The following is a 25,552-nucleotide window of genomic DNA, read 5'->3' as shown; positions in this document are numbered from 1 at the left end:
TATTTGTACCATCTATACTTGCTTATAAGTCAGATCCAACTACAAACAACATGGACCTTGATCTGTTATTGCATAATGCACCAGCAGATCTGGGTCTATGCATTTTGTTATGAGTAATCATTAGAACAAACATCATAGACCCTGATATTTATGCCATAGCAAATCATGGTTTATTTTGTTTCCAGATGGACCAAACTTATAAGCAATTAAATGTAGTATCTTATTTCGTTTTTATCCAGACATCACAAAATCTTGTGTTAGTATATTCAACATTTAATTCATTAAGAGCTGCAGTGGCATAGTGGCTAGTATGTCAGATTGTAACAGAATTGGTGCAGGTTCAAATCCTCCCATCAAACCAGTCTGGGTCCGGTTTAGAGTGTGCTTGGGCATAGCATGTAAGTCAATTACCTAGGTACTAAATAACCTATTTTCATTTCATACAACACCAAACTAAACATAATTCATTAATACATTCCATTGTTTTTGTGCCCTTGGAATTAATGTATAGCAAATGACTGAAATGTAAGATTGGCTTGGCCCTAAGATAGGATAAGCACTTAAATAAAAGCAAATTAATTTCTTTTTATCATTTTTTTGGAAATTGATAGTTTGTGCATATGTATGTCAATCAAATTCATTTGATACTGATGCTGGTATATTGTTAATTTTTGTCCATTTCTTGGCCAATGTTTCATTAATTTTGCTTTCACCTAATAATTTACTTCCTGCTTTCTGGCAAAACTGTACAGGCAGTAGTGCAATATCCATTATTCAGCCAAATTCGTTGATGCAAAAGGAAACAGTAAACAGTTATTTTTTTATGGAAGGAGAATTTCACATTTTCATTTTAAAAAATTATATGAAAATTTAAACCTTTATCTAGCAGATTTTGAATTGACAGTTTTTAAGTTGCATCATGTTGATTAATTTACTTTTTTATCACTTGCTTATTATTTGCTTTTCATCAACGATTTCATTTTAGATCAGGTTGTCAATTAAAGTTGAGATCTGTCAATTTCAGTCATCCATTAATATGATACACCATCAATCACTCAGATTACAGAGTTGGAGACTAAAGTATATTCTGTTGATACTAGAATATGTTTTTAAAATGTGGAAATTTAGATATAATTACTTTGAATCTTAAAAGTATTTTAATTTTAAAAACATCATTTTAATTACATTTCCATCAAAGAAGACTAAATAGGAAATAATTGGCTTTAAAATTCAAATTTTCAAGTATACTAGGTAGATTTGAAAACCTCAGTTCCTTTCTAGCTGTTTTAACATGCAATTCAAAAGATGAAACCCAGTGTTTCAAAGTATATGACACTGGAAACTAATAATAAAAAGGTACCATATGACCAACGTTATTGTGATTCTACTAGTTCTGTTACTAATGCCATAAATTTATGTTCTCAAAGTTTCAAAACATCTACCAATCCTTAGAGAATCTCATCCCTAGTATAGAATAAATTGTACACATGAGGTAATATTGAGTCTATCATTGTGTAGGACATATATGTCGGCCAGAGTGCATACCATAGCATTGTCCACTGATAGTGTAAGACAGTTTTGTTTAGTGTATTGACTTCCACAATGATATGAAATGGAAAAATGTTTTGATGTGAACATCTTCATGATGATGTACCCCCAGAGAAAATCTAAGAATTTTTGAAGGAATGCAGTTTGTTATAAAAAATGTTGACCTTTTATTTTAGAATTTATACTTTTTACATATGTTTTAGTTTAAATTCCTTTTTTAGATTTAACATCTTTTACTTTTTTTTATTTTATCTTGACATACTACATGTTTAGGATTTTATTTGAAAGGGTTTATCTTCCTGAAGGCTTGTTTGGGCAGTTCTTTATCTTTACATTTTTAGAATGTACATTTTAATCAGCATTATATAGCCAGTATTGTCATTAAACCATATAGTACATACATTAATGTATGCATGCATCCATACACACACACACACACACACACACACACACACACACACATGCACACACGCACACACACAAGCTGGATCCAGCTGCAAATTGCTGGCAAAACTAGGTCTATGCTGTTCATTGTAACTAAGGCCAGGCCAAAAAAAATCATAATTGGTTCTGCTAACCTGACCTATATAATTTTCATGACATTCAAACCATGTAGCTTTTTATTTATGTCTGTGGTAACTACAGATTGGAAGCTTTGATGTGAACTAACACAAGATGGATAATAAAATAAGATGAATAAAAAAAACAAGATGGATAAAGAACAAGATGAATAATAAACAAGAACAAAAAATTTGTACCAATCTTCCTGACACATTTTTTGTTGACACTGTTACCAGAACCATGTATATTTATTTTTAGCCTAATTATTTGAACAAAATATTTTTCCTTATGAGCCATCACAGATAAGGGTTAGTGTTGTTAGATAAGGGTTAGTGTTGTTAGATAAGGGTTAGTTTTGTTAGATAAGGGTTAGTGTTGTTAGATAAGGGTTAGTGTTGTTAGATAAGGGTTAGTTTTGTTAGATAAGGGTTGGTGTTGTTAGATAAGGGTTAGTGTTGTTAGATAAGGGTTAGTGTTGTTAGATAAGGGTTAGTGTTGTTAGATAAGGGTAAGTGTTGTTAGATAAGGGTTAGTGTTGTTTGCAGTGGAACCCATCTGATACACATGTTGACATAATTCTTTCAGGTTTAAGATAAAAGACTGACTCTTCAGGAGACAAATTGTTTTATTACATTACAACACTAATGTATAGATACTTTGATACACCATTTGATGTTTCAGGTGACATGTTGTCATGTATCAGGTGAAATTTTATGTTAGATGACTGTATATTCTCATGCATCAGGGACATTGTATACCAGATTACAGTATATTGTCATGTATCAGGTGACATACTCTCATATATCAAGTGACATGTTGTCATGTATCAGGTGACATGTTGTCATGTATCAGATGAAATTTTATGTTAGATGACAGTATATTGTCATGTAACAGGGACATTTGATGCCAGATGATAGTACGATGTCATGTATTGGTCGTTTCATTTTTCTTTAATTAATCAATAATTCCAAAGGGCAAACAGTAAACCTGGCAGTAGTGACATAGTGGGGGTTTCAGATCTGGTTTCAGCGCTTCAAACCCTTTATGATTTTGAAGCTTGCCAGGGTCAACACTGAGGATGACCTGATCCACTTTGGTGGCAAACCATATCAGATCCTTATTGGTGCTGCACTGGTTTGCTGCTATTGAGCATCCATAAAAGTCAGCAGGCATTTGGTATCATTCAGACTTGGTTTCTGAGTGACTTTTTCTTGAACAACACAAAATCATCTAGCTCTTGTAGTGTAGGTGAATGTTTGAGTGCATGCAGTGTTTCATTGGCAAAATGTCCACATATCAGGCTGCTAATCCAAGTTTTGCAGCTTTGTTCACCAGGCAAAACCACCATGTCAATAATCAACAACTTCACATGGTGGTACAAGCCCCTGAAAGTCAAAAATACAAAAGATGTTGACACATTACCTTGTATATGACCCAGTGAATTCCAGGTCCACATGATGAATCCAAGTTCAAAATATATTTTCTTGCATGTGGGGAAACGTTGATGTAAGTTCATCATGAAGACATCGTAGAAGCACTTGATTTATTTTTTTACTGTGGGCAAATTAAAATTGGTTAATGTGTCAACAGTTATGACACAGTTGAAGACCTTTTCAACTTTGAGTGGTCCAAGGTAGCTGAAAACCCTTTCCTTGCCAAAATGTCCTAGGTAGCCAGAGGCCTTTTTCTTTTTTCTGATGCAATGCAGCCTCCAACTGCATTTTTCAAAAGGTATTCTAGATGTGGTTCTGACTGCTATAACTCCCAGTGCCTTTTAAGTAGCCATCCTAGATGTGGTTCCAACTGCTACTACTCCCAATGCCTTTTTTGTAGCCATCCTAGATGTGGTTCCAACTGCTACTACTCCCTGCCTTTTTAGTAGCCATCCTAGATGTGGTTCCAACTGCTAATACTCCCAATGCCTTTTTTGTAGCCATCCTAGGTGTGGTTCTGACTGCTACTACTCCCACTGCATTTTTTTAGCCATCCTAGATGTGGTTCCAACTGCTAATACTCCCACTGCCTTTTTAGTAGCCATCCTAGATGTGGTTCCAACTGCTAATACTCCCAATGCCTTTTTTGTAGCCATCCTAGGTGTGGTTCTGACTGCTACTACTCCCACTGCCTTTTTTTAGCCATCCTAGATGTGGTTACAATTGCTACTGATGCTTAATGTAGCTACTTTTGCAACCACAGGAACACAGCTGCCAACAGCACTGGAATGGTCATGAGTAATGGAAATATTCCACTGCTCATTTGCATTTGCATCAACTCTGACTTCAGCACCTTTAATGTTCCAGAGACTTTTTTTTGTTTGGCTGCATTGAGCTGATAAGTTATGTTTGGGATAACCACATGGGGAGATTTCTGGTCAGGTTTGTTGGAGAAAGTTTTGATGTGACCACACATTCATTTCTTATTGTGCTTTTTACTTTCACAAACTGAGTTTTACTTAGACCAAATTTAACTTTATGATATGACATTTTTTTTAATTGTGCTGTTTAATTACAAGCTTTCCACAGCCATGTCAAAGACTCGCATTTGGCCATCTGTGCCTTCCAGCAACAGTCTTGTCCAAAAGTACATCAATACATCTGTAACAAGCATGATCAATAATTTGTGGTTTGAAGCACATGTTGACCAGACTGCTTCACTTGGTCAGTTTGTATCAATAAAAGTAATAAATCAGATACAAAGTTGCAAAGTCTTTTGGGAAAATCTGCAGATCCACGTCAACATTTTCTTGCCGGGGCATGTATGACCATAGTGTGTGATATGCACATGTGACATAATTGTTAGCAAAATCAAAGCGAAATTTCCTTGGAGGGTTCCTGATCATTTAACCTCAGAGAAATGTTAGTCACTTCTAAACATCATGTCTCCTGTCAACTGGTCACCTGGCCCATTTCTTGCAACACCATAAACACATGTTGGGTACTTATTTGCCCTGAAAACTGTTAAATGTTGCTTTGTATTAAGTCTGTGGTGAGTGCAAACAGCAACAGCGTTGATGTGACCACAGACCCCATAAACAACAATGGACATGATTATGTGATCAACGAGGAGGTTATCACAGGTATCCACAATCTCTTTTTGATGACACAGCTTGCTCTCATCAACACCAGTGCCATGCCAAATTGTATCATTGTGGTTGTCCTTTCTGGTTAAATAGCCTTGCAAATATCTCTGCAAATTCTGAATGTGTGACTGAGAAAAGTGAAATGAGGCCATGTGAAGTTGACCACAAGGCCGTGCAAATCCAAAGTTCAAATTCATGTTTGAAATTCGTATAGTGATGTTGTTTGTGCAGAGTCGGGCAGGCATGCCAGTGGGTTACAGGTCCATGAAAGCAGCCATGATAAGTTGATGTGAAAAATACTGGATACAATCTGCATGTTCATTTGCATCATACAAGAGAAAATAAAAAGACATATTCCTGCACTTGTAATTCTGCTAGTCCTGATTAATTAGGTTCTTTGCCAAGTATGAATAAAACTGAAAATCTTAGGTACCAACACAGGAGTGTCACTGTCAAATATGGGATTGGTTGCATCTTCCAATTTAGCCATCATTGATCCATTCAGGTTTCATCTAATACCTTGTACTAACCAGAATCTGATTCCCATTGCGAGATTTGCAATAATTAATCAGTATTGGCTTGTGATAATGGTGTTGAGCAAATTGTTTAAAGACTGGCACAAGCATTGCTGTTGTGGATGGGAGGGCAACTGGAGCTGCTGAGTCACTAATCAACATAGTCGATCTCAAATGAATTGAAACACCTGTGATCCAAGATTTGGGATCTGATCTGCAGCAGTGCTTTTGATGCTGTCATTGAATCGCATTGAATCACATTGCAACTTGTGTCATGCTGGTTTTGTTGGGAAAAGCCATGGATGTGCAGGTACAAAAACAATCGGTGGTACAGATTGTGGTAGTCAGCAAGGTTTTGACAACCAAGTGTGTACCAGACATTGTTTACATGCATGTAGTGGCCAGCAGCAATGCCTTCATGGGACCTCAATCAGTAAGTTAAAAAAAACTTTTTCCATTTGCACTTGTACTCATATGGGTAGATTCCATTGCAAGAGAGCAAACCAAATGTTTTGTCATCAGTGCTGCCATTTCAACAAGTGATTGTAATGCCACAAGCTTGTACAGGCTGGAATTGAGAAATGGCAGCAGAAATATCATGTATTTTTTCATGTTTTTGGAATGACACTCATTACCACGTATGCACTGTGTGTAGATCATCTGTACATGCCAGTGATGTGGCAGTGATCACACACTTTTTCATCAGTGGAGCTTCATTGCAGATCCAGTGGAAAACTTGTAAATGTCATCACCGATCATAATCTTCTTGGCATTTAAGGAAAGCTGTTCACAAATCCATTCCACTGTAACCTCAGACAATTTGGTAAATTCTTCAACTGATCCCCAGCCATTGTATAACAATAGCAGCTCAGTTGCATTGTCACATTTGACTATAGTTAAGCAAAAAGTTGCATGAAACTTGTTTGGCAACTTGTGTTGTATTTGATTCAACCTCAGATAATGACCTGTGGTCACTGGAATATTTGGTTGGAAAAGTGGAACTTTTCACAGGAACATTCAAAGTCCGCATAAGTCACTTTAAAAACTTTCATCTTCCATTGCACTGTAGTGAATTCCAAAACATATTTGCTGCATTCAGGCATAATCATACACTGAGGCTTTACACTGATTCCCCCTTAGTAAAATTCATGGTCATCAAGCACTTGTTGGGTGAAAAATACATGCAGCATGACATGTCAATTTATTTGTCATATGCTTGCTGTACTTAAAGCCATTAACGAAAGACTTTTTATCCACATATAATTGTGCCAGACCTTTGGAACCATCCATGTTGCTCAACAACAACAGGTGAATGTTAAACAGTGTTTTCTTTACTCAGTGTCACTACCGGTATTTAACATAATATTCTGACACAAAATGAGCAAATCTCCACTCAGATTGGTATCTCATTGAGCAAAGACATGCTACTATCATGCTTGTTTGACTGTTCTAAATAAATGCTACAAACAGAGTTTATAAGAACAACATTAAGACTCTTGAGGGGAGGGCTAGTAAAGTGGACTTGAGTGCATGTATAGGGCCTCAGATCCCTCACAGTTTACTGTTGGCCCAGTTTTGGGGTAAAACACTTATACATGTTTTTGTTGTGTGTATGTGTGTGTAGGGTTCATCAGGTTTGGACTTGGAAATCATGCTATTCAAAACGTGTTAGGTCATGGGGTCAGAGTCAGAGGGTTGATGGAAGGCTCAAACCCAAATCAGTAATAAAATTCTCAAATCCCCACTATGACACTACTTTAGTTCTTCTCGCACAGAATGTGCAGACGGATAATGGCTTAGTCTGTTCATTTTGAAATCATACTTTAAACAAAAGTGTATAATGTGCCAGCAAGTCTTCCACGTTGATCACAATGGTTACATGTTATATACAAGAAGGTATAGTACACTGTATTGAAGATCAGTTTAGTTTCACATTATTCTGGATTTTATATCTCTTAACTTAATTGCCTATCCTTTCCAAGAAAGATCTTATTGTGTTTTTGCAGACAGTTCATTGATAAACCAATTTTTATCACGTGTTATTATTGTTAATATTAACACTATTAATGGACACCTTGACAGTAAAAGTTTATTGTGTTAAACTGAATAGGAGTCGGCGAAAACAAACTGAATTAGTTTTATGCTTGGTTCATTAAAATGTCAAGTAGCTTTATTACACTGTTTTTATGTCTTCTGTATCCAGTCAATTAAAAAGCATGTGAATTAAAATCCACGCTTTGACATTTTGAGAAAATTTTAATCAAACATATTCATCTTAATGTGATTTTTTAAAATATTTTTTTAAATATTAAAGACATAAAAAGCACATTTCAAAATCAATTTTATTTTGTTGATGCTCAACGAGTCTAATTGTTTGCCTTTTTGCAGACTACGAGGTCACAATATTCTTTGAAATGCACCAATACCAAAACTAGGGTATATTAACAATTTAAAGTGCTCCAATTTACCAGAACTAGGGTTTATTAACAATTTCAAATATTCCAATATGAGTACTAGGGTTTATTAACAATTTCAAATATTCCAATATGAGTACTAGGGTTTATTAACAATTTCAAATATTCCAATATGTGTACTAGGGTTTATTAACAATTTCAAATATTCCAGTATGAGAACTAAGGTTTTTTAACAATCTCAAATATTTCAGTATGAGTACTGGGGTTTATTAAAAATTTCAAAAGCTCCAATACACTCAAAGAAAGGCCATAATATTGTACACTAAGAAAGGCCACCATATTGTACACTCTAAGAAAGGCCACAATATTGTACACTAAGAAAGGCCATAATATTGTACACTAAGAAAGGTCACAATAGTGTACACTCTAAGAAAGACCACAATATTGTACACTAAGAAAGGCCACAATATTGTACACTCTAAGAAAGGCCACAATATTGTACACTAAGAAAGGCCACAATATTGTACACTCTAAGAAAGGCCACAATATTGTACACTAAGAAAGGCCACAATATTTTACACCAAGAAAGGCCACAATATAGTACACTCTAAGAAAGGCCACAATATTGTACACTAAGAAAGGCCACAATATTGCACACCAAGAAAGGCCACAATATTGTACACTAAGAAAGGCCACAATATTGCACACCAAGAAAGACCACAATATTGTACACTCTAAGAAAGACCACAATATTGTACACTAAGAAAGGCCACAATATAGTACACTCTAAGAAAGGCCACAATATTGTACACTAAGAAAGGCCACAGTATTGCACGCCAAGAAAGGCCACAATATTGTACACTAAGAAGGCCACAATATTGCACACCAAGAAAAGCCACAATATTGTACACTCTAAGAAAGACCACAATATTGTACACTCTAAGAAAGATCACAGTATTGTACACTAAGAAAGGCCCCAATATTGTACACTAACAAAGGCCCCAATATTGTATACTAAGAAAGGCTGCAATATTGTACACTCTAAGAAAGGCCTCAATAATTGTACACTAAGAAAGGCCACAATATTGTACATTAAGAAAGGCCACAATATTGTACACTAAGAAAGGCCACAATATTGCACACCACGAAAGGCCACAATATTGTACACTCTAAGAAAGGCCCCAATATTGTACACTAAGAAAGGCCGCAATATTGTACACTCTAAGAAAGGCCTCAATAATTGTACACTAAGAAAGGCCACAATATTGTACACTAAGAAAGGCCACAATATTGCACACCAAGAAAGGCCACAATATTGTACACTCTAAGAAAGGCCCCAATATTGTACACTAAGAAAGGCCGCAATATTGTACACTCTAAGAAAGGCCTCAATAATTGTACAATAAGAAAGGCCGTAATATTGTACACTCTAAGAAAGGCCACAATATTGTACACTAAGAAAGGCCACAATATTGTACAGTAAGAAAGGCCACAATATTGCACACCAAGAAATGCCATTATATTTTACACCAAGAAAGGTCACAATATTGTACACTAAGAAAGGCCGCAATATTGTACACTCTAAGAAAGGCCTCAATAATTGTACACTCTAAGAAAGGCCACAATATTGTACACTCTAAGAAAGACCACAATATTGTACACTAAGAAAGGCCACAATATTGTACACTAAGAAAGGCCATTATATTGTACACTAAGAAAGGCCACAATATTGTACACTAAGAAAGGCCATTATATTGTACTCTAAGAAAGGCCACAATATTGTACACACTAAGAAAGGCCACAATATTGTACACCAAGAAAGGCCAAAAAGATTTAAAGCTAGTGCCATCAGTAAGACTTGTTTCTAAAATAAAATAAAATAAAAATTAGAATTTAATTTAAATTGAAGTGTTACAGCAAAAACAGTAGCCTAATACATCTAGAATGTCACATACAATTTGTCAAGCACATGCCATGCAAAATCTGGAGCCAACATTCTGATAAAAGAAGCATGTATTGAAAGGGCAGGCTTTCTTGTAAGATACTAAAAAGTACTTGCCATTTATACTCATGTACACCATTGGCAACAGCATAGGGTCTGTGCTGTTTGTTCTGCTAAGTAATCCTAATAGACTGCATAGACCCACATCTGCTGGTGCATTATACTATGGCAGATCTGGGTCTGTGCAGTTTGATTTAACTTACCAGTGAGAACATAATGTCCATCTATTATGCCAGATAAATTGGGGTTACTTCAGAATGGCATGTTGGTGATCACTTTTGGAATTACCCTGGCGGAAAGTGTAGTCAGCTTTATTACCACTTGTATACAGCTGTAATGTTGACCATGCTTAATTTTGAGACTGGTAACATTGATACAGTGCAACATGAAGAACACTTTTTGACATTTGACATTGTTGTATATTATAATTTTCTCTTGGATGCTCTCTGGCAGGTAACACTATCTGCATTGAACTAAATTAAAGCACAGTATTTTTCTTAAATTGAATAAAAAGGAGTAAATTCTTTCAAATATTTTGAATTTTTAAAGCAACCTTCAGTATATCCATTCAAACACAATCATATCCATTTCCACCTCAAGTGAATGGCATGGCTAACAGTAATTCCATGCCATGAATTTGGAACCCAAAACACATCATGGCAATCTTGACTAGCATCATCCAAATGCATGCTTGGATACTAGATGAGACTGTTTTATAAAAGAGGTGAATACCATTGGAATGACTGATTTTACTAATCAGTTGCTTCAAGAAATGTCAGAAACTGACAGACTGTTATGAAACAGCTCTATTCTTCAAGCACAAACTGATAATTAGCCTAAAAATAAAAGCACTTCAGAGCTCACTGTAATCAACAAGCATCCAAGTGACCTGGACTCAGATATTGCAAGGTTAACATTAACCAAACTGTTCACATGTATTACGATTCTAGGTCTTAAAAAAAAGTAACAGAGAAAAGCGAAACCAACAATTTAAGTAAAATTGAGAGCAATTTATTTGTCTAATTTGCAAAGTGAAACTTTTTACTGTATTGTTAATTAAATCCTGAATAATCCTAACTGTCCAGTGTCCTATCGAAGGCCAAAAGTATAGAATGTTCCAAATAAATTCCAATAGTTTTGATTGTCCTGATATGCCACAGTGATGTAATCTTTAGTGTCTTTGAATGAGTCCTCAATAGTACAATTTAGTAGTTTGCATAAATCCAATAATGAATGAGCATATGAGTATTTCCAATGAATATTTAAATAATTCCTCTCCTTAGCACTTTAGTAAATCCGATGAATATTTAAATAATTCCTCTCATTAGCACTTTAGTAATTCCGATGAATATTTAAATAATTTCTCTCATGAGCACTTTAGTAATTCCAATGAATATTTAAATAATTCCATTCATTAGCACTTTACTAATTCCAATGAATATTTAAATAATTCCTCTCATTAGCACTTTACTAATTCCGATGAATATTTAAATAATTCCTCTCATGAGCACTTTAGTAATTCCAATGAATATTTAAATAGTTCCTGTCACGAGCACTTTAGTAATTCCAATGAATATTTAAATAATTCCTCTCCTGATCACTTTAGTAATTCCAATGAATATTTCAATAGTTCCTTTCTTGAGCACTTTAGTAATTCCAATGAATATTTAAATAGTTCCTCTCACGAGCACTTTAGTAATTCCAATGAATATTTAAATAATTCCTCTCACGAGCACTTTAGTAATTCTAATGAATATTTAAATAATTCCTCTCATGAGCACTTTAGTAATTCCAATGAATATTTAAATAGTTCATCTCATGAGCACTTAAGTAATTTCAATGAATATTTAAATAATTCCTCTCACAAGCACTTCAGTAATTAAAATAAATGATTTAAATGATTCTTCTCAAATTAACTGAATACAGCTACAAATTAATTCCAGAGACTGATCATAAAACAAGGATGAAACAGGAATCAATACTTATTTATAAAGGCTCGATTTATATGAATGAAATAGAATGTTATGGAATTTCCAAGTCATTTCTAATTGCAAAATCCCATCAAATTGTTTCTAGAATATTCTGAACTCAAAAATCAATATCAATATAATTACAATTTAAAATGATAGACAAAATTTATCTGTGTAAACATTTTATCCACAAATGAACATAAACTCAAAGTAAAATCTACATTCATGGACAAACATTAAGCAGACAATAAAGATATACATAGCACATGGAATGGAAATGGATACAATAGTGTTTACATGGATAAGCAGAAGGTTGGCATAAAAATTCTAAAGAACGACGTCTTAGTCTGATGTTGATTGGGCTACAAGCTGTAGAGGGTTACAGAGAAAACTAATGTGACCCGTATTGGTCAATTGTGTTTAACACTATGTCAGTGCACACAAGACTATTTAGTGTTAAGGTGGTGGAAGTAAAGTACATGGCCCAGGGATATACAATAGTAGCAAGTCCAGGAACTTGTAATGGCAGAATTCAAACCTGTGATCTCTGACTCTGTCAAAGAGCTGAGACTATAAAGAAGGTAAATTTAGTATTGAAGAAAAGTCTATTAAACTATTCATACTATACATGCTTGCAGCACATCAGTCTAGCCCAAATGCAAACAACATAGACCCTGATTTGCCATGCTTGCAGCATATCAGTCTAGCCCAAATACAAACAACATAGACCCTGATCTGCCATCATATTATGTGACAACACATTGGGATCTGCATTGTTCAATCTACTTATTGCAACTAATAAACTACACAGACCTAGATCTGCTGGTAGATAATGTGATGGGCAACCTGGGTCTCTGCAGTTTGTAATTGGATTTTACTTATATGTGAGTATATATGGTATGTTGTATGTGAGTATATATGGTATCTTATATGTGAGTAAATACTGTATGCCATGTGAATATATGTGGATATGTTGTCATATGTGAGTATATACAGTATGTTATATATGAGTATATATGGTATGTCATGTGAGTAAATACTGTATGCCGTGTGAATATATGTGGATATGGTATGTCATATGTGAGTATATATGGTATGTCATATGTGAATATATGGTATGGCATGTGAGTATATACAGTATGTCATGTGAATATATATGGTATGTCATATGTGAGTATATATGACATGTCATATGTGAATGTATATGTTATGTCATATGTTTGTATATATGGTTTGTCATGTGAATAACAATGGTATGTCATATACGAGTATATATGGTATGTCATATGTGAATATGTTATATGTGAGTACATACAGTATATCATATGTGAATATATATGGCATGTTATGTGAGTATGTACAGTATGTTAATCTTTCTTGTTCACAGACTTTTTTTTATTATCTTTTTCAGGCAGTACTTGCTGATCTTACAACACTTGAGGTTATTCCACTTATTCAGCTTAGCCTTTTTTCCAAGTGAACATTTCATTTTTTATTACATTGTGCAAAATAGGATGGAATTCTTATGAAAATATGACTGCCCCAGGGATCTATACAGCGCATTGACATTAATATTTCTTTTAACATCTAATTTTGTGACATACTTCATGTGAATAGAGACAAGAATTTAACATAGTTTACTTATGTCAAGACCAGAAGTTAACATGCTTTATGTATGCCAAGGCAAGAAATGAACATGCTTGACTGATGTCAAGACAAGAAGTTAACATTCTTTACTTCTTTACTTATGTCAAGAAAATAAGTGAGCATGCTTTATTTATGCCAAGACAAGAAGTTAACATGCTTTACTTATGTCAAGACAAGTAGTGAACATGCTTTACTTATGCCAAGACAAGAAGTTAACATGCTTTACTTATGTCAAGACAGGTAGTGAACATGCTTTACTTATGCCAAGTTAAGAAGTTAACATGCTTTACTTATGTCAAGACAAGAAGTTAACATGCTTTATTTATGTCAAGACAAGAAGTGAACATGCTTTATTTATGTCAAGACAAGAGGTGAGCATGCTTTTCTTATGCCAAGACAAGAAGTTAACATGCTTTACTTATGCCAAGACAAGAAGTTAACATGCTTTATTTATGTCAAGACAAGAAGTGAGCATGCTTTACTTAATTAAAGACAAGAAGTGAGCATGCTTTATTTATGTCAAGACAAGAAGTGAACATGCTTTACTCTTGTAAAGACAAGAAGTGAACATGCTTTACTTATGTCAAGGGGCCCCGAGTGGCCGAGTGGTCTAAAGCGCTCTTCGTTACGGATCACTGCCATCTCACCTCTGTCTGCGGCGGTTCGAGTCTAAGATTCAGCCAATGTGGGCATGTGAGAAAGCTTGTCAGTAGCTTCTCGTGGGTCGGTGGTTCTTTCCGGGGTTTTCCAGGTTCTTCCTCCACCTTTAATACTGGCCGCCATGTATAGCCTATTGTGCTGAAAAATGGCGTTAAACCCCACAACAACAACAACAACAACTTATGTCAAGACAAGAAGTGAGCATGCTTTACTTATGCCAGGTGTTTTGTAGATGGAAATGCCAACAGAGCTTTCCTTGTTTTACAAGACATTTCCAGCTGATTTAAGTGACACGAGGGAATATGGAATCATACAACAGTCAAGTGTAAAAAAGATAAATGCATAACAATTTTGCATGTATATTCATAGTGTGGATTATATCACAAAAAAAGATTGACGCTTTCTGTTTAATGCAATAGACAATTCAGCAATGCTTAATATTCAGTGTATAATTGCTTACACGTCTGGTCCAATTGCCTAGTTTCCAGTTCTGCCATTACATAATATGCAGGCAGTTTTGGATCCATGCAGTTTGTTAGAAGTAATAAGTTGAATAAAAAAAATAGACCCTGATCTGCTAGCATGTTATGCAGCAGCAGACCAGGGTCTCTGTTGCTGCAGTTGGACTGACTTGTCAGCAAGTATATACTGTATATAATTGATTTTAAGTCGAGTCAAATTGCAAATTGTTGTTGTACTGTTACTTCTGACAAACTGCACAGAATCAGATCTGCTGGCACATTATGTGATGGATGATCTGGGTCTGTGAATTTTGTAGTTAGACTCATCTTATAAGCAAGTATATATGGTATGGTACATCATAATGTTTACCTCCAAACTGCGCACTCATTAAAATCTTTGGTAGTGTAACGCAGTTTTTTGGGGCAGGTAATAATGTGTCAGTTTAATTATTTTTTTAAATCAGTGGTGTGAAATATTTATATAATGTACTGTATTGCAGATGATTTTGTCTTTTATCATGTTTATACAGCATAATAAAATTTGAAGCCTTTAATAAGGAACACAGACATTTGTTATTATTTAAAAGCTAGGCATGCACAGAAACATAAAGATCAATTAAAATCCAGTAGATATCATGTAAATGCTACCTTAGTGTACAAATGTATGCCATTTATGATTTACCTCAGTACTTTCTTCCTCTTTCTTGGTGTTGGGCATGGAGAGAGGAACCTTTCATAGTCTAATGGTATGGGGAGTGAAATCTGTCTTGGCTATAGTGTGTGTATGGGGGGAATCTATCTTGGCCTAAGGGGATGGGTATAGGAATGTATATTGGTTGGTGGGGGACAGTGTATCTAGGCCAAGGGGGGGGGGGTGCTGGAGAGGAATGTATCTTGGCCAAACAGGGGTGGTAGGAGGAATTTATCTTTACCAAAGGGGGATAGGGAGAGGAATCTATCTTATCCATGGGGGTGTGGTGGGGGAGGAAGTTGGGCAGAGAAAGCTGTCTTAGCCAGAGGGATGTAGGGGGAGGAATATATCTTGGCCAAAGAGGGAGGTCAGGAGAGTAATCTATCTTGGCCAGAGGAAGGTTGGGAAAGGAATCTATCTTGGCCAGAGAGGGAGTGGTGTGAGGAATGTTTACATCTGTTAGTCACATTATTAAGTACAAAAGATGGGAAGCCTGTCATTTTTATGTTTCTAACTCTTCCTTTTAATTTATGCTCATTTAATCTACTGGAATATTCCTTCTTTGCTATTTGGTCCTTAAAATCCTAAAGGATAATGTTTTGTATACAACAGGAATGCCTTGTTGCTGAGGAACGGTACTCAGAAAAGGTAGTAAATCTAATGTAAATTATTGTCTCACTTTAATACTGCTCCAGTGGCCTAGTGGTTAGAGCATCCGCCTTGGATGCGGGAGGTAAAAGTTCGATTCCCGGCGGAGTCTTACCAAAGACTTACACAAATGGTACTAACAGCTGCCTCGCTTGGTGCTCAGCATTAAGAGGTTAGTGTTAGGACTGGTCAGCCTGGTGTCAGGATAATGTGACTGGGTGGGACATCATGTTACATGTCTGCAGCATGATGCCCCAGTGCAAGACATCACTATAAATTGTCACAATGCAGACATCGTAGCGATATGACTGAAAAATTGTTAAAAGCTACGTTAAAAATCCAAATCACACACACACACTTCTCACTTTAATAACTTGAATGTTGCAGGTGATTGTTTTGCAGAGAATTAGTTAAGCTATTTTGCAGTCATAAATAGGGTTTGAAAAGTTTGACTGTATAGCTTGCATTGTACAAAGTCCTGAGAAATTTAATCAAATTGTTGTTTCTCAGATTGTGTATCTCTGAACTTCTCTGAAAAAGAATAAATCTCCAAAGCTGGATTTGGTCCAGAATATTGAAGATTATGAAATAAAACATTATAATGAAAAAAAGAAGATTGCCTGAGACAGCTAGCATTTTGTACATAGCTTTTTTTACAAGTCTTTCATAAATTAAATTTTTTGCTATTATTTGATGAAACATCTGGAATATATCATAGCTTTAAATTATTTTTATGTAGATTTTGTCAGCTTTTGGTCAACAACAGTGATTACATACAATGAAAACATTTCCTAAGATGCGAGTTCACAATATCAGGGTCTAGCTATATTAAGGTAAATAAATTATTCACTTTTTCTTTTCTTTTCTTGATATGAGCTTGTAATCAGTTCTGACATAACAGTGGATGTATATTCTTTATAATATATTTATTGTATTGGTTACTTGTACCAAGACAGAATGCAATAAAAAATGAATTGGGTTAATGAATGATATCATTATTACAGCTTTTCTTTGTTTATCAAAGTTTGCTACACACATCACACTGTATTTGATAAAGGAATATTTGTGTGACAAATATAATTGAAAATGAACACATTAGAAATTTATTGTATATATTGTGACCAAGAAAAGAATCTTTGATATTAATTATGTTTTGTCTTTCATTCAACTGGGCTAACACTTTTGTTTAGTGATAAATTCACACATAGTACCCGATCAGTTTAAAAGATTTCTAAGTGTAATACCAGTAATTCTTTTAACTTTTAAGATTTGACTTTGATATTTGCCAGTGCAATCTGTTGTTGTTTAAATAAGTAATTATGTTTGAAAATCTATTGTATATACCATACATACTTGTTTTAAGTTGGTTTCAACTACAAACCAACATAGATCCTCATTATGTGCCTGTAGATCAGAGTCTGTATTGTTTGTTCCTCTGATTACTCCTACAAACTGCACAGACCAACATTTGCCAGCACATTATGGAATGGCAGATCTAGGTCATTGAAGTATTGGGCCAGTGAAGCTGATGTACCATCAAAAATGGAAAAAAATACACAATAATAGATAAACCTTTTAACATTTGGCATTGGAAGAAATTTTGATAGAAAACAGCCTTCTGACCCCTATTTGTTCAATCAACTGAACTTGCATTAAGCAGTTAGCTAGATGAGTAAACTGAGGTCCACTTTTGCCTCTTGTTATGAAGGAAGGTTGAATATAGTTACATATGTATCTTGATTGCCTATATAGTTTTATTTTGTTCACCTCACATACGACATATATTTGTCTCAGTTTGAATGTAATAAGGGTTAAAGCTCTCAGCTGACATTGATAACTCTACAGTTGTCTACTTTTGTCTCAGTAAGGCCTTGCTATATGGAATCCTGCTATTAAGAATTACTTGATATAACAAACACCCACACTAGACACTCAGGCATTAACACATATATACAAAGAGAATAAATTATCATGTTTGACCACAGATAGTGCTTCTATAGACAGAATAGATTGTTTTAATGAATAACAACATTTCACGCAGATGGCACCTACCGGTATACATAAAGAGTACAGATTGTTATAATGAATAAGCATAATGAATTGGTTATAAATGAAAATGGTGTTGATCTGACTTCCAGTATGGCCACAACAATAGCCGTGTAGAAAATTGTATTGCTTATTCTAGATGGCTGGTGAAATGAACATTATTGTTTTCACTAAAAGACTTCAAATCTGGGCCTCCAGTTACTTATCGGAGGAAAGAATCATTTAGCTTGGATTGGGGTCTTGGCTTCCTGGAAAAGATACATCAGTACAAGAGCTCAAAATTTAAGTAGAATCAAGAATGTAATAACAAGCTTCAATCAAGAATGTAATAAGCTTCAATCAAAAATGTAATAACAAGCTTCAATCAAGAATCAAGAATGTAATAACAAGCTTCAATCAAGAATGTAATAACAAGCTTCATGGCTGGATTTAGTGGTAAATAGGTAGGAGGTTTCTACACCAGAGACCCTAATAAACATCCAAACAAATACAAAAGTCAAATTTTTGGTCACCCCTGTAGGACATAGTCTTAGGATATACTTAAAGTTAATGTAAACTTAAGATACCCTGATGACTAAAATTTGTGACCGTGTATGCGACATGTACTTGTTTTGACACTTTTAGGGTCTCTGATCTAGAAACCATCCTGTCTATTTACTACTGATCAAATATTTATAAAGTTTAATCAGATTATTTTAAACGTTTAGGCAAAATTTTATATTAGAGAATAGAATTTACTACAGGGAATGGAATTTCAGCAAACATATATGGGAGCACCAGCTTACGATCATTGAATCAAAATGATAGGATTAAATTTAACTAAGAAGGAAATTGTTGAATTTGAGTCAATGAAAACAGCTACTTGTAAGCTTGATATAAGCCTTACATCATGATTTTATCCAAACCTTTGATGAATCATTTTGGGTTTTACTTAGGACAGCTATAAATATAAATAATGAAAAACTAGAAGATTGGATGCCTGATACAGATGTCTTTGATCATGCTATCAAAATTCTACTTGATAAAAAGAAACAATGATTATATTACTTAATGGATCTTGACTGTTATCTTTACCATCAGATAAAATTGATGCAAATTATGTTACATAATCATGTCAGGATCTTCATGAGAATCACTAATACATTCTACATGATATATTTTCTGATAAAAAATTTCATATTTACCAATTCTCATTGGCAAAATATCTGCTAGTATATTGTCAATTATAAAAAATTCACCTATTAAATCGTCCATGTCATATTTGACTCCTTGCAAGTTCGTATTTGAACAAGTAATTTTCTGTATGTTATGCTTGCTCTTCAGCATTTTTTTGTGTGCTGTAAATCGAGACTCAATTTTTCACACACAGTTGCTAAACTTACACCAAATCCTGAAATAATTATTAAAAAAACAGATTTAATGTTCCTCCACTAGAAATTATACCGGAGCCTGTCAGTATCAATGGTAAATAAGAAATTAAGTGAAGTATCCTACTGTAATACTTGTAATAGTTTTTGTGCACCAAAATTTTTTATGATAAGACTTGTAGTACTGCATTAGTGCATCAAGCTGAAATTTTGGAATATCCCTAGAAACATGATTGAAATTGATTATTGGCTTTTTTGTTGTCATTGACGACTGTGTCATTGATTTTGTCATTATATCTTTTATTGTCACAATAAAATTTACACAACAGTAAAAGTTGTATTGCCAACAAATATGGCAAGAAATTGACTAACTCTAATATTACCAGGGTCAACAAGAAAATTTCTGTATTTTTCATACACAGGCGAAGCTGTATTTTTATATTTCTAATCTGTCAGTACCTCATTTTTTATTAACCAACAGTATGAATTAAATCTATCACATATAGAACCACTAATCATGTACAACTGTGTTTTGTTTACTAAACTGTTGCAGACATCTTCGTTTTCATCGATAACACCAAGAACAAGTGAAATATCATGCATATTAAAATTGTTCAGAACAAGATATTGCCTGATAATCGCATACGCAATTATACATTTTGTTACTACCACTCACTTAAATGCTCATTTGTCTTTGATATCATTAAAATCATATGATTCAAGCTTTTCCAATATTTTTTTTTTGTATATTGTGTATAATTTATTAAGTTGTATTCCATACTTTAGCAAGGATAATTGACGAGATTCTTGTAGCAAAGGTAGTTCAACATCCTCAGCTTCACTAATATCATAGGGCACATCTTGAACATTGGGTAGATTTAAAAGTTCGACCTTGTTAAAAAACAATTCTTGCTTGGTTTTGTCAAAATAGTCAATTTCCTATTTTAAAAGTTTTTATTTTTTTTAACAATTTGTTAACAGAACTGGGTCAAAAGTATACAAGTGTGCAGATAATAATAGACAAGCCGAGTTTATGTACGTCTTTAGTAAAAGAGCAGCATCAGCTAATGCATCTCTGACAATTTTAAGTAGTGTTTGTTTATCCTGATAGTACATCCCAAATTTCTTGTTTTAAGAAATTATATTATAGATCTTTCTTTTTTTCTTTTCTTTATTTCAACAATTTGAGCCAATTGTGAAAATTTTCTATCCTGGTTTCTTCCTGTTTTGTTCCACCATGCGTTTTCATTTCTATTAAATCGGATTTGACAATATAATCAACATTTTCCTTGTTAAACTCGAGTATTTTTTCTTTTAGCAAACTTTCAACCCAATCTTGTTCTTCCTTACAATCATCGGGATGACAATATGTACAAATTGGTATTAAATCAAAATTTTCTATTGCTTCCCTTAACTGTGGGCCGTGCATATACATAACACGAACAAAATTATCTTTTTATTTCAACCAGTTTGGTTGTTGTTGTTGTAGGGTTTAATGCCATTTTTCAGCACACGATAGGCTATGCATGGTGGCCAGTATTAATGGTGGAGGAAGAACCTGGGAAAATCCCCAGAAAGAATCACTGACCCATGATAAGCTACTGGCAAGCTTTCTCACATACTCACATTGGCTGAATCCAAGTCTCGAACCGACGCAGACAGAGGTGAGATGGCAATGATCTGTAACGGCGAGCACTTTAAACCACTCGGCCACTCGAGGTCCCGCAACAGTTTGGGTCATAAAGATTGTTTATTAAGTCAAATTCTAATTTTTTTGCATTGTTGATGTAACCTTTAAAAACTTAATCATTTGGGCCAACTATCAGCAGATTAAATGTATTATCATAAAATTCTTTTGCAGCAGTTATAATTGCATGTTCTGTCACTCTATTTTAGACTGCCTGATTAAATTTGTCAACAGAACCTTCCAACCACCAGCTGTAAATACGGCCAATGCCAGAATTTAATTGACCACGCATATAAAATTGCCAAATACAAATCGCGACAGGATATTTAATCTTAATCCAGAAATTTGTTGTTTCTCCATTGGTTGTCCATTCTTGCCTGTTAACAATGACAGAATGAAGAAGAAAAGCATGATTTGGATTATTTTCTGGATATTGTGTTGATGCGCTTGCAACAAAACCAACTCTATTGCATCAGCAAAATGCAGAATAAACCTGACACTATTTTTTATTTATCACACACTAATAAGACTGTCGATGTAAGTTTTATTTGTTAAAACAGCTGGTGCAGCTGAGGCATACATTGTTGTTATTTTGTTATCGCCCATATTAATTTGACCTGTCATTGTTCCACCAGAGTTTCTCAGATTCAGATAATATGTATCTGCTGTTCATTCCGATGTAGAAATAGAATTATCAGCATAATTTTTATTTGTTAAATCTTCATCAACAACCAGAATATAATGTGACGCTACGTTGTTGCCACCCATGTCCAAGGCGCCAGACATTTTATCACCACTTTTAAAAAAAATTATTTTTGACATATTTTGTATTAGTTGACCAATCATCATTGGTCAAAAGCATATTGTCAAGTTGGGTATTGTAAACAACCTTACAACCCATATCAATCGAGCCGGTCATCTTCCAGCAGACAAATGTAAATGCAGTGTTAATGCGCCTCTCAAATGTGAATAATGGCATCAGTGTCATTTTCTGGTGGTAAATTTCTTGATAGACTAGTTACTTTTGCATTGTTGCTCATCACAAGATTGCTGGTCATTTTGTCTCCAGTTTTCTTTACCATAGAATCAGAGACAGAAATAACATGATTATAAATTGCTGCTAAGGACTTGTGTTTAAATCTGGCAGATTAAAATTTGTTTCCAGCCTAATAATATTTTTCCATGACATGTTAATATTGCCGGTAATTATTCTGCCTGTTTTGTCAAGCTTATTATCGTTGACGTATTTCAACTGTAAGTAACTTGCAGCTTGAGTCAGATTCAAATTTGGTGGTGAATATACGGTTTCCAAATTTATTATTTTCTTCCCAGACATGTCTAAGTTATCGGCAGTTGTGCCGCTGGTCAGTGATAGCGTGTTATCATCAATTGTTTTTAATTGCGAATAACTTGTGTATTATTTTGTTTGGTTATTAAAAAAATTTGATCAGTGAAAATGATATTTTTAATATGTTAAGAAAAACTGTTTTAATGAAAATGTTAACAAACATTAGATGATGATCAAGTGCATGACTATTGTCATTTGACAGGACAGTATCATGGTCCAGCACATGACAAATGTAATTTGGATTTTCATGCCCCAAAGTTTGTTGCTGTGATTTTACGTAATTTCCGAGGATATTACAGTCACATTATCGTAGAAGCTTTTGGTGATCCAGAAATTAAGGAGCGTTTGAAACTCGACAGCGTAATTAAGTCTATTCCGAATAACATTGAAAAATATGTCGCTCACATTAGGTAAACTTAGATTTATTGACAGCATGCAGTTTATGGCAGCATCATTATGCGAGCTTGTTCGCGATTGTGGTGAATTTAATAATCTACAAAACTGTTTCGGTGTTAAAGCAACGTTCCTAACAAAGAAAGGAATCCATATGAATATCTTGATGATTGGTAAAAATTTGATGAAACTTCTGTACCCGACAAAGGTAAGTTTTATTCGCAACTAAAAAATTAAAATATATTTGATGACGAATATTAATACGTGCAAGATATTTGGAATAAATTTGGCGGTAAAACTTTTGGTGAATATCATGATTTGTACTTAAAAACCGATGTTTTGTTACTTGCAGATGTTTTTTAAAGTTTTCGTCGAGTCGGTTATAACAGTTATTAATTAGATCCCTGCTGGTATTATTCTTCAACCTGCTTTATCATGGGACGCTTTGCTTAAGTTTAGCGGAATAAAATTAGAATTAATGACCGACGTCGACATGTTTAATTTTAATGAGCGAGGGATATGCAGCCGAATATCGGTGATAACAAAAGGTATTCTCATGCAAACAACAAATATATGGTTGATTCTAATGAAGATTTAAGTCAAGGTTTATTATTTACCTTAATAATAACAATTTATATGGATACGCAATGTTTGAGCCAATGCCATATGGTGGTTTCAAATGGATTTCGCCATAACAATTTCTTGTGGAAACCGGAAAGAACGATAACTAATGATGCTAGTTATTTTGTTGAAGTTTATCTTGATTATCCAGCTTCGCTACACGATCTTCAAAATGATTATCCGTTTTGTGCGAAGTCTATAATTATCGATTATAGTTTGTTATTGCCGGAACAACAAAGTATTGATGGAGACAGACAAAATTCAATGGTAAGTAAGCTCGTACTAAGTTTGTTGTACAAACGAAATTATGTTTTGCATTATAACAATTTAATGATTTTAAGGAAGGTTCACCCAACGTTAAATTTAATTAGTCGCCTTGGATGAAAGGCTTTGTTGAATCTAACACTGCAGAGCAGCGGCAACAACGGAATTTGATAACAATTTCTTTAAGTTAATGAACAATTCTGTATTTGCAAGACAATGGAGAATATTAGAAAACGGGTTAGTATTGAAATTGTTAATGATATCAACCGCAGAAACAAAGTTATTTTAGATGATGATTTTGTCAGTATGAAAATATTTAATGAAAACCTTGTTGCGGTACAGCAAACAAAAACAAATTTGAAGTTCAATACGCCTATTTACGTTGGGGCTGCCTTACTTGATTTTTCCAAATGGTTAATGTACGATTTTTGCTAAAATTTTGTTAAGAAGTAGTGGCCAAGAAGTAAATTATTGTTTGCCGATACTGATTCATTAGTTTATGAATTATTTTTTTTACCGATGACATTTATCAGGAATTTTTTTAATTATAATAAACAATTATTTGATCCGTCGGATTATCCGCGCGATAGTGGGTTTCACGATAACACAAATAAAAAAGTAATTAGCAAATTCAAAGACGAAATGAATGTTGCTATTATTGCTGAGTTTATTGGATTGCGATCAAAACTGTATGCGGTACGATTAGACAATAACAAAGTAACAAGAAAAGCTAAAGGTATCTCGAAAGGATTTGTATTTTTTTAAAATAAATTTTACCGATTACAGGTACGCGTTAGATGGCGGTGTTAGTTTTGTTAGAACGATGGCGATCAGAACAAATCATCATAAGGGCATAGAACACAATTAATTTTAATATATGTTCTCTACATTTGTTTCTCAGTACTTACCTTTCCACTGTGTGACAATCAATACAAATCGTACGTTAATATAAAGTACCTTAAAATATGACTTCACGGTGAAGTTCTCGTCAAAGGTTGACATGCTCTTTTTTGAGATGCTGGACTGTCAACATAGCAGCATGTAAACAGAACAGATTTCACTTCCGGATCATCACCAAGGTCTTATTACTCACTGTGTACTGTCGCCGAAATACATACAAACAACAACATCCTGAGCTCATATTATCAAGAATAAACAGTTACCTTTAAATCCCTACTAAAAATGCATAAAAAATCTTCTATCACCACCAAAATGAGAGAGGAAAAATTTTATACAAATAGACTAAAACTACATTCGTTGGTACTGAACTGGAAGTATTAATTGTGACCCGATTCAATAAGCTTGAAACTGACGTTTAAAGCTCGTACAGGCATTATCTGCTGTGTTCTAGCCGAGTAGGTAGGTCGGTAGGAAGGTACGTACATATATACATGATTCTTACACTCCTTCTTGAGAAGTACAGTCTGTTGTTTTATCGTCTGAAAATGGCAAGGACAAAGCAAACGGTTTAGAGGTCCTGGGACCCCCAACAGGAATATCTTTACTGTCCATTACGGACTCCAAATCTTATAAAGGGTAAGAATCAACTTATATCAATTAACAAATCTACAAATACAGGGATTCAACATGGAAATACAAGAAACCGAAACCGGAGCACGTGCAACACGAG

The 25,552-nt window shown here is 34.4% G+C and overlaps 1 protein-coding gene across 1 annotated transcript in view; it reads left to right on the top strand.

Annotated features, from left to right (window-relative positions):
- The window catches only part of LOC149798079 (TBC1 domain family member 19-like), a 123,769-nt gene extending 103,433 nt beyond the window's left edge, over positions 1 to 20,336 (top strand). Inside the window, exon 17 of the mRNA XM_089963160.1 lies at positions 13,501 to 20,336. Coding sequence (XP_089819286.1) covers positions 13,501 to 13,569 — 69 coding nt within the window. The 3' untranslated portion in view covers positions 13,570 to 20,336. The remainder of the gene's footprint in view (positions 1 to 13,500) is intronic.
- The last annotated feature ends 5,216 nt before the right edge of the window (positions 20,337 to 25,552 follow it).

Source organism: Sinohyriopsis cumingii, chromosome 6, assembly GCF_028554795.1.
Source record: "Sinohyriopsis cumingii isolate HCF-2022 chromosome 6, ASM2855479v2, whole genome shotgun sequence".
NCBI classification, from domain to species: domain Eukaryota; kingdom Metazoa; phylum Mollusca; class Bivalvia; order Unionida; family Unionidae; genus Sinohyriopsis; species Sinohyriopsis cumingii.
This window is presented reverse-complemented; position numbering and strand designations above follow the sequence as displayed.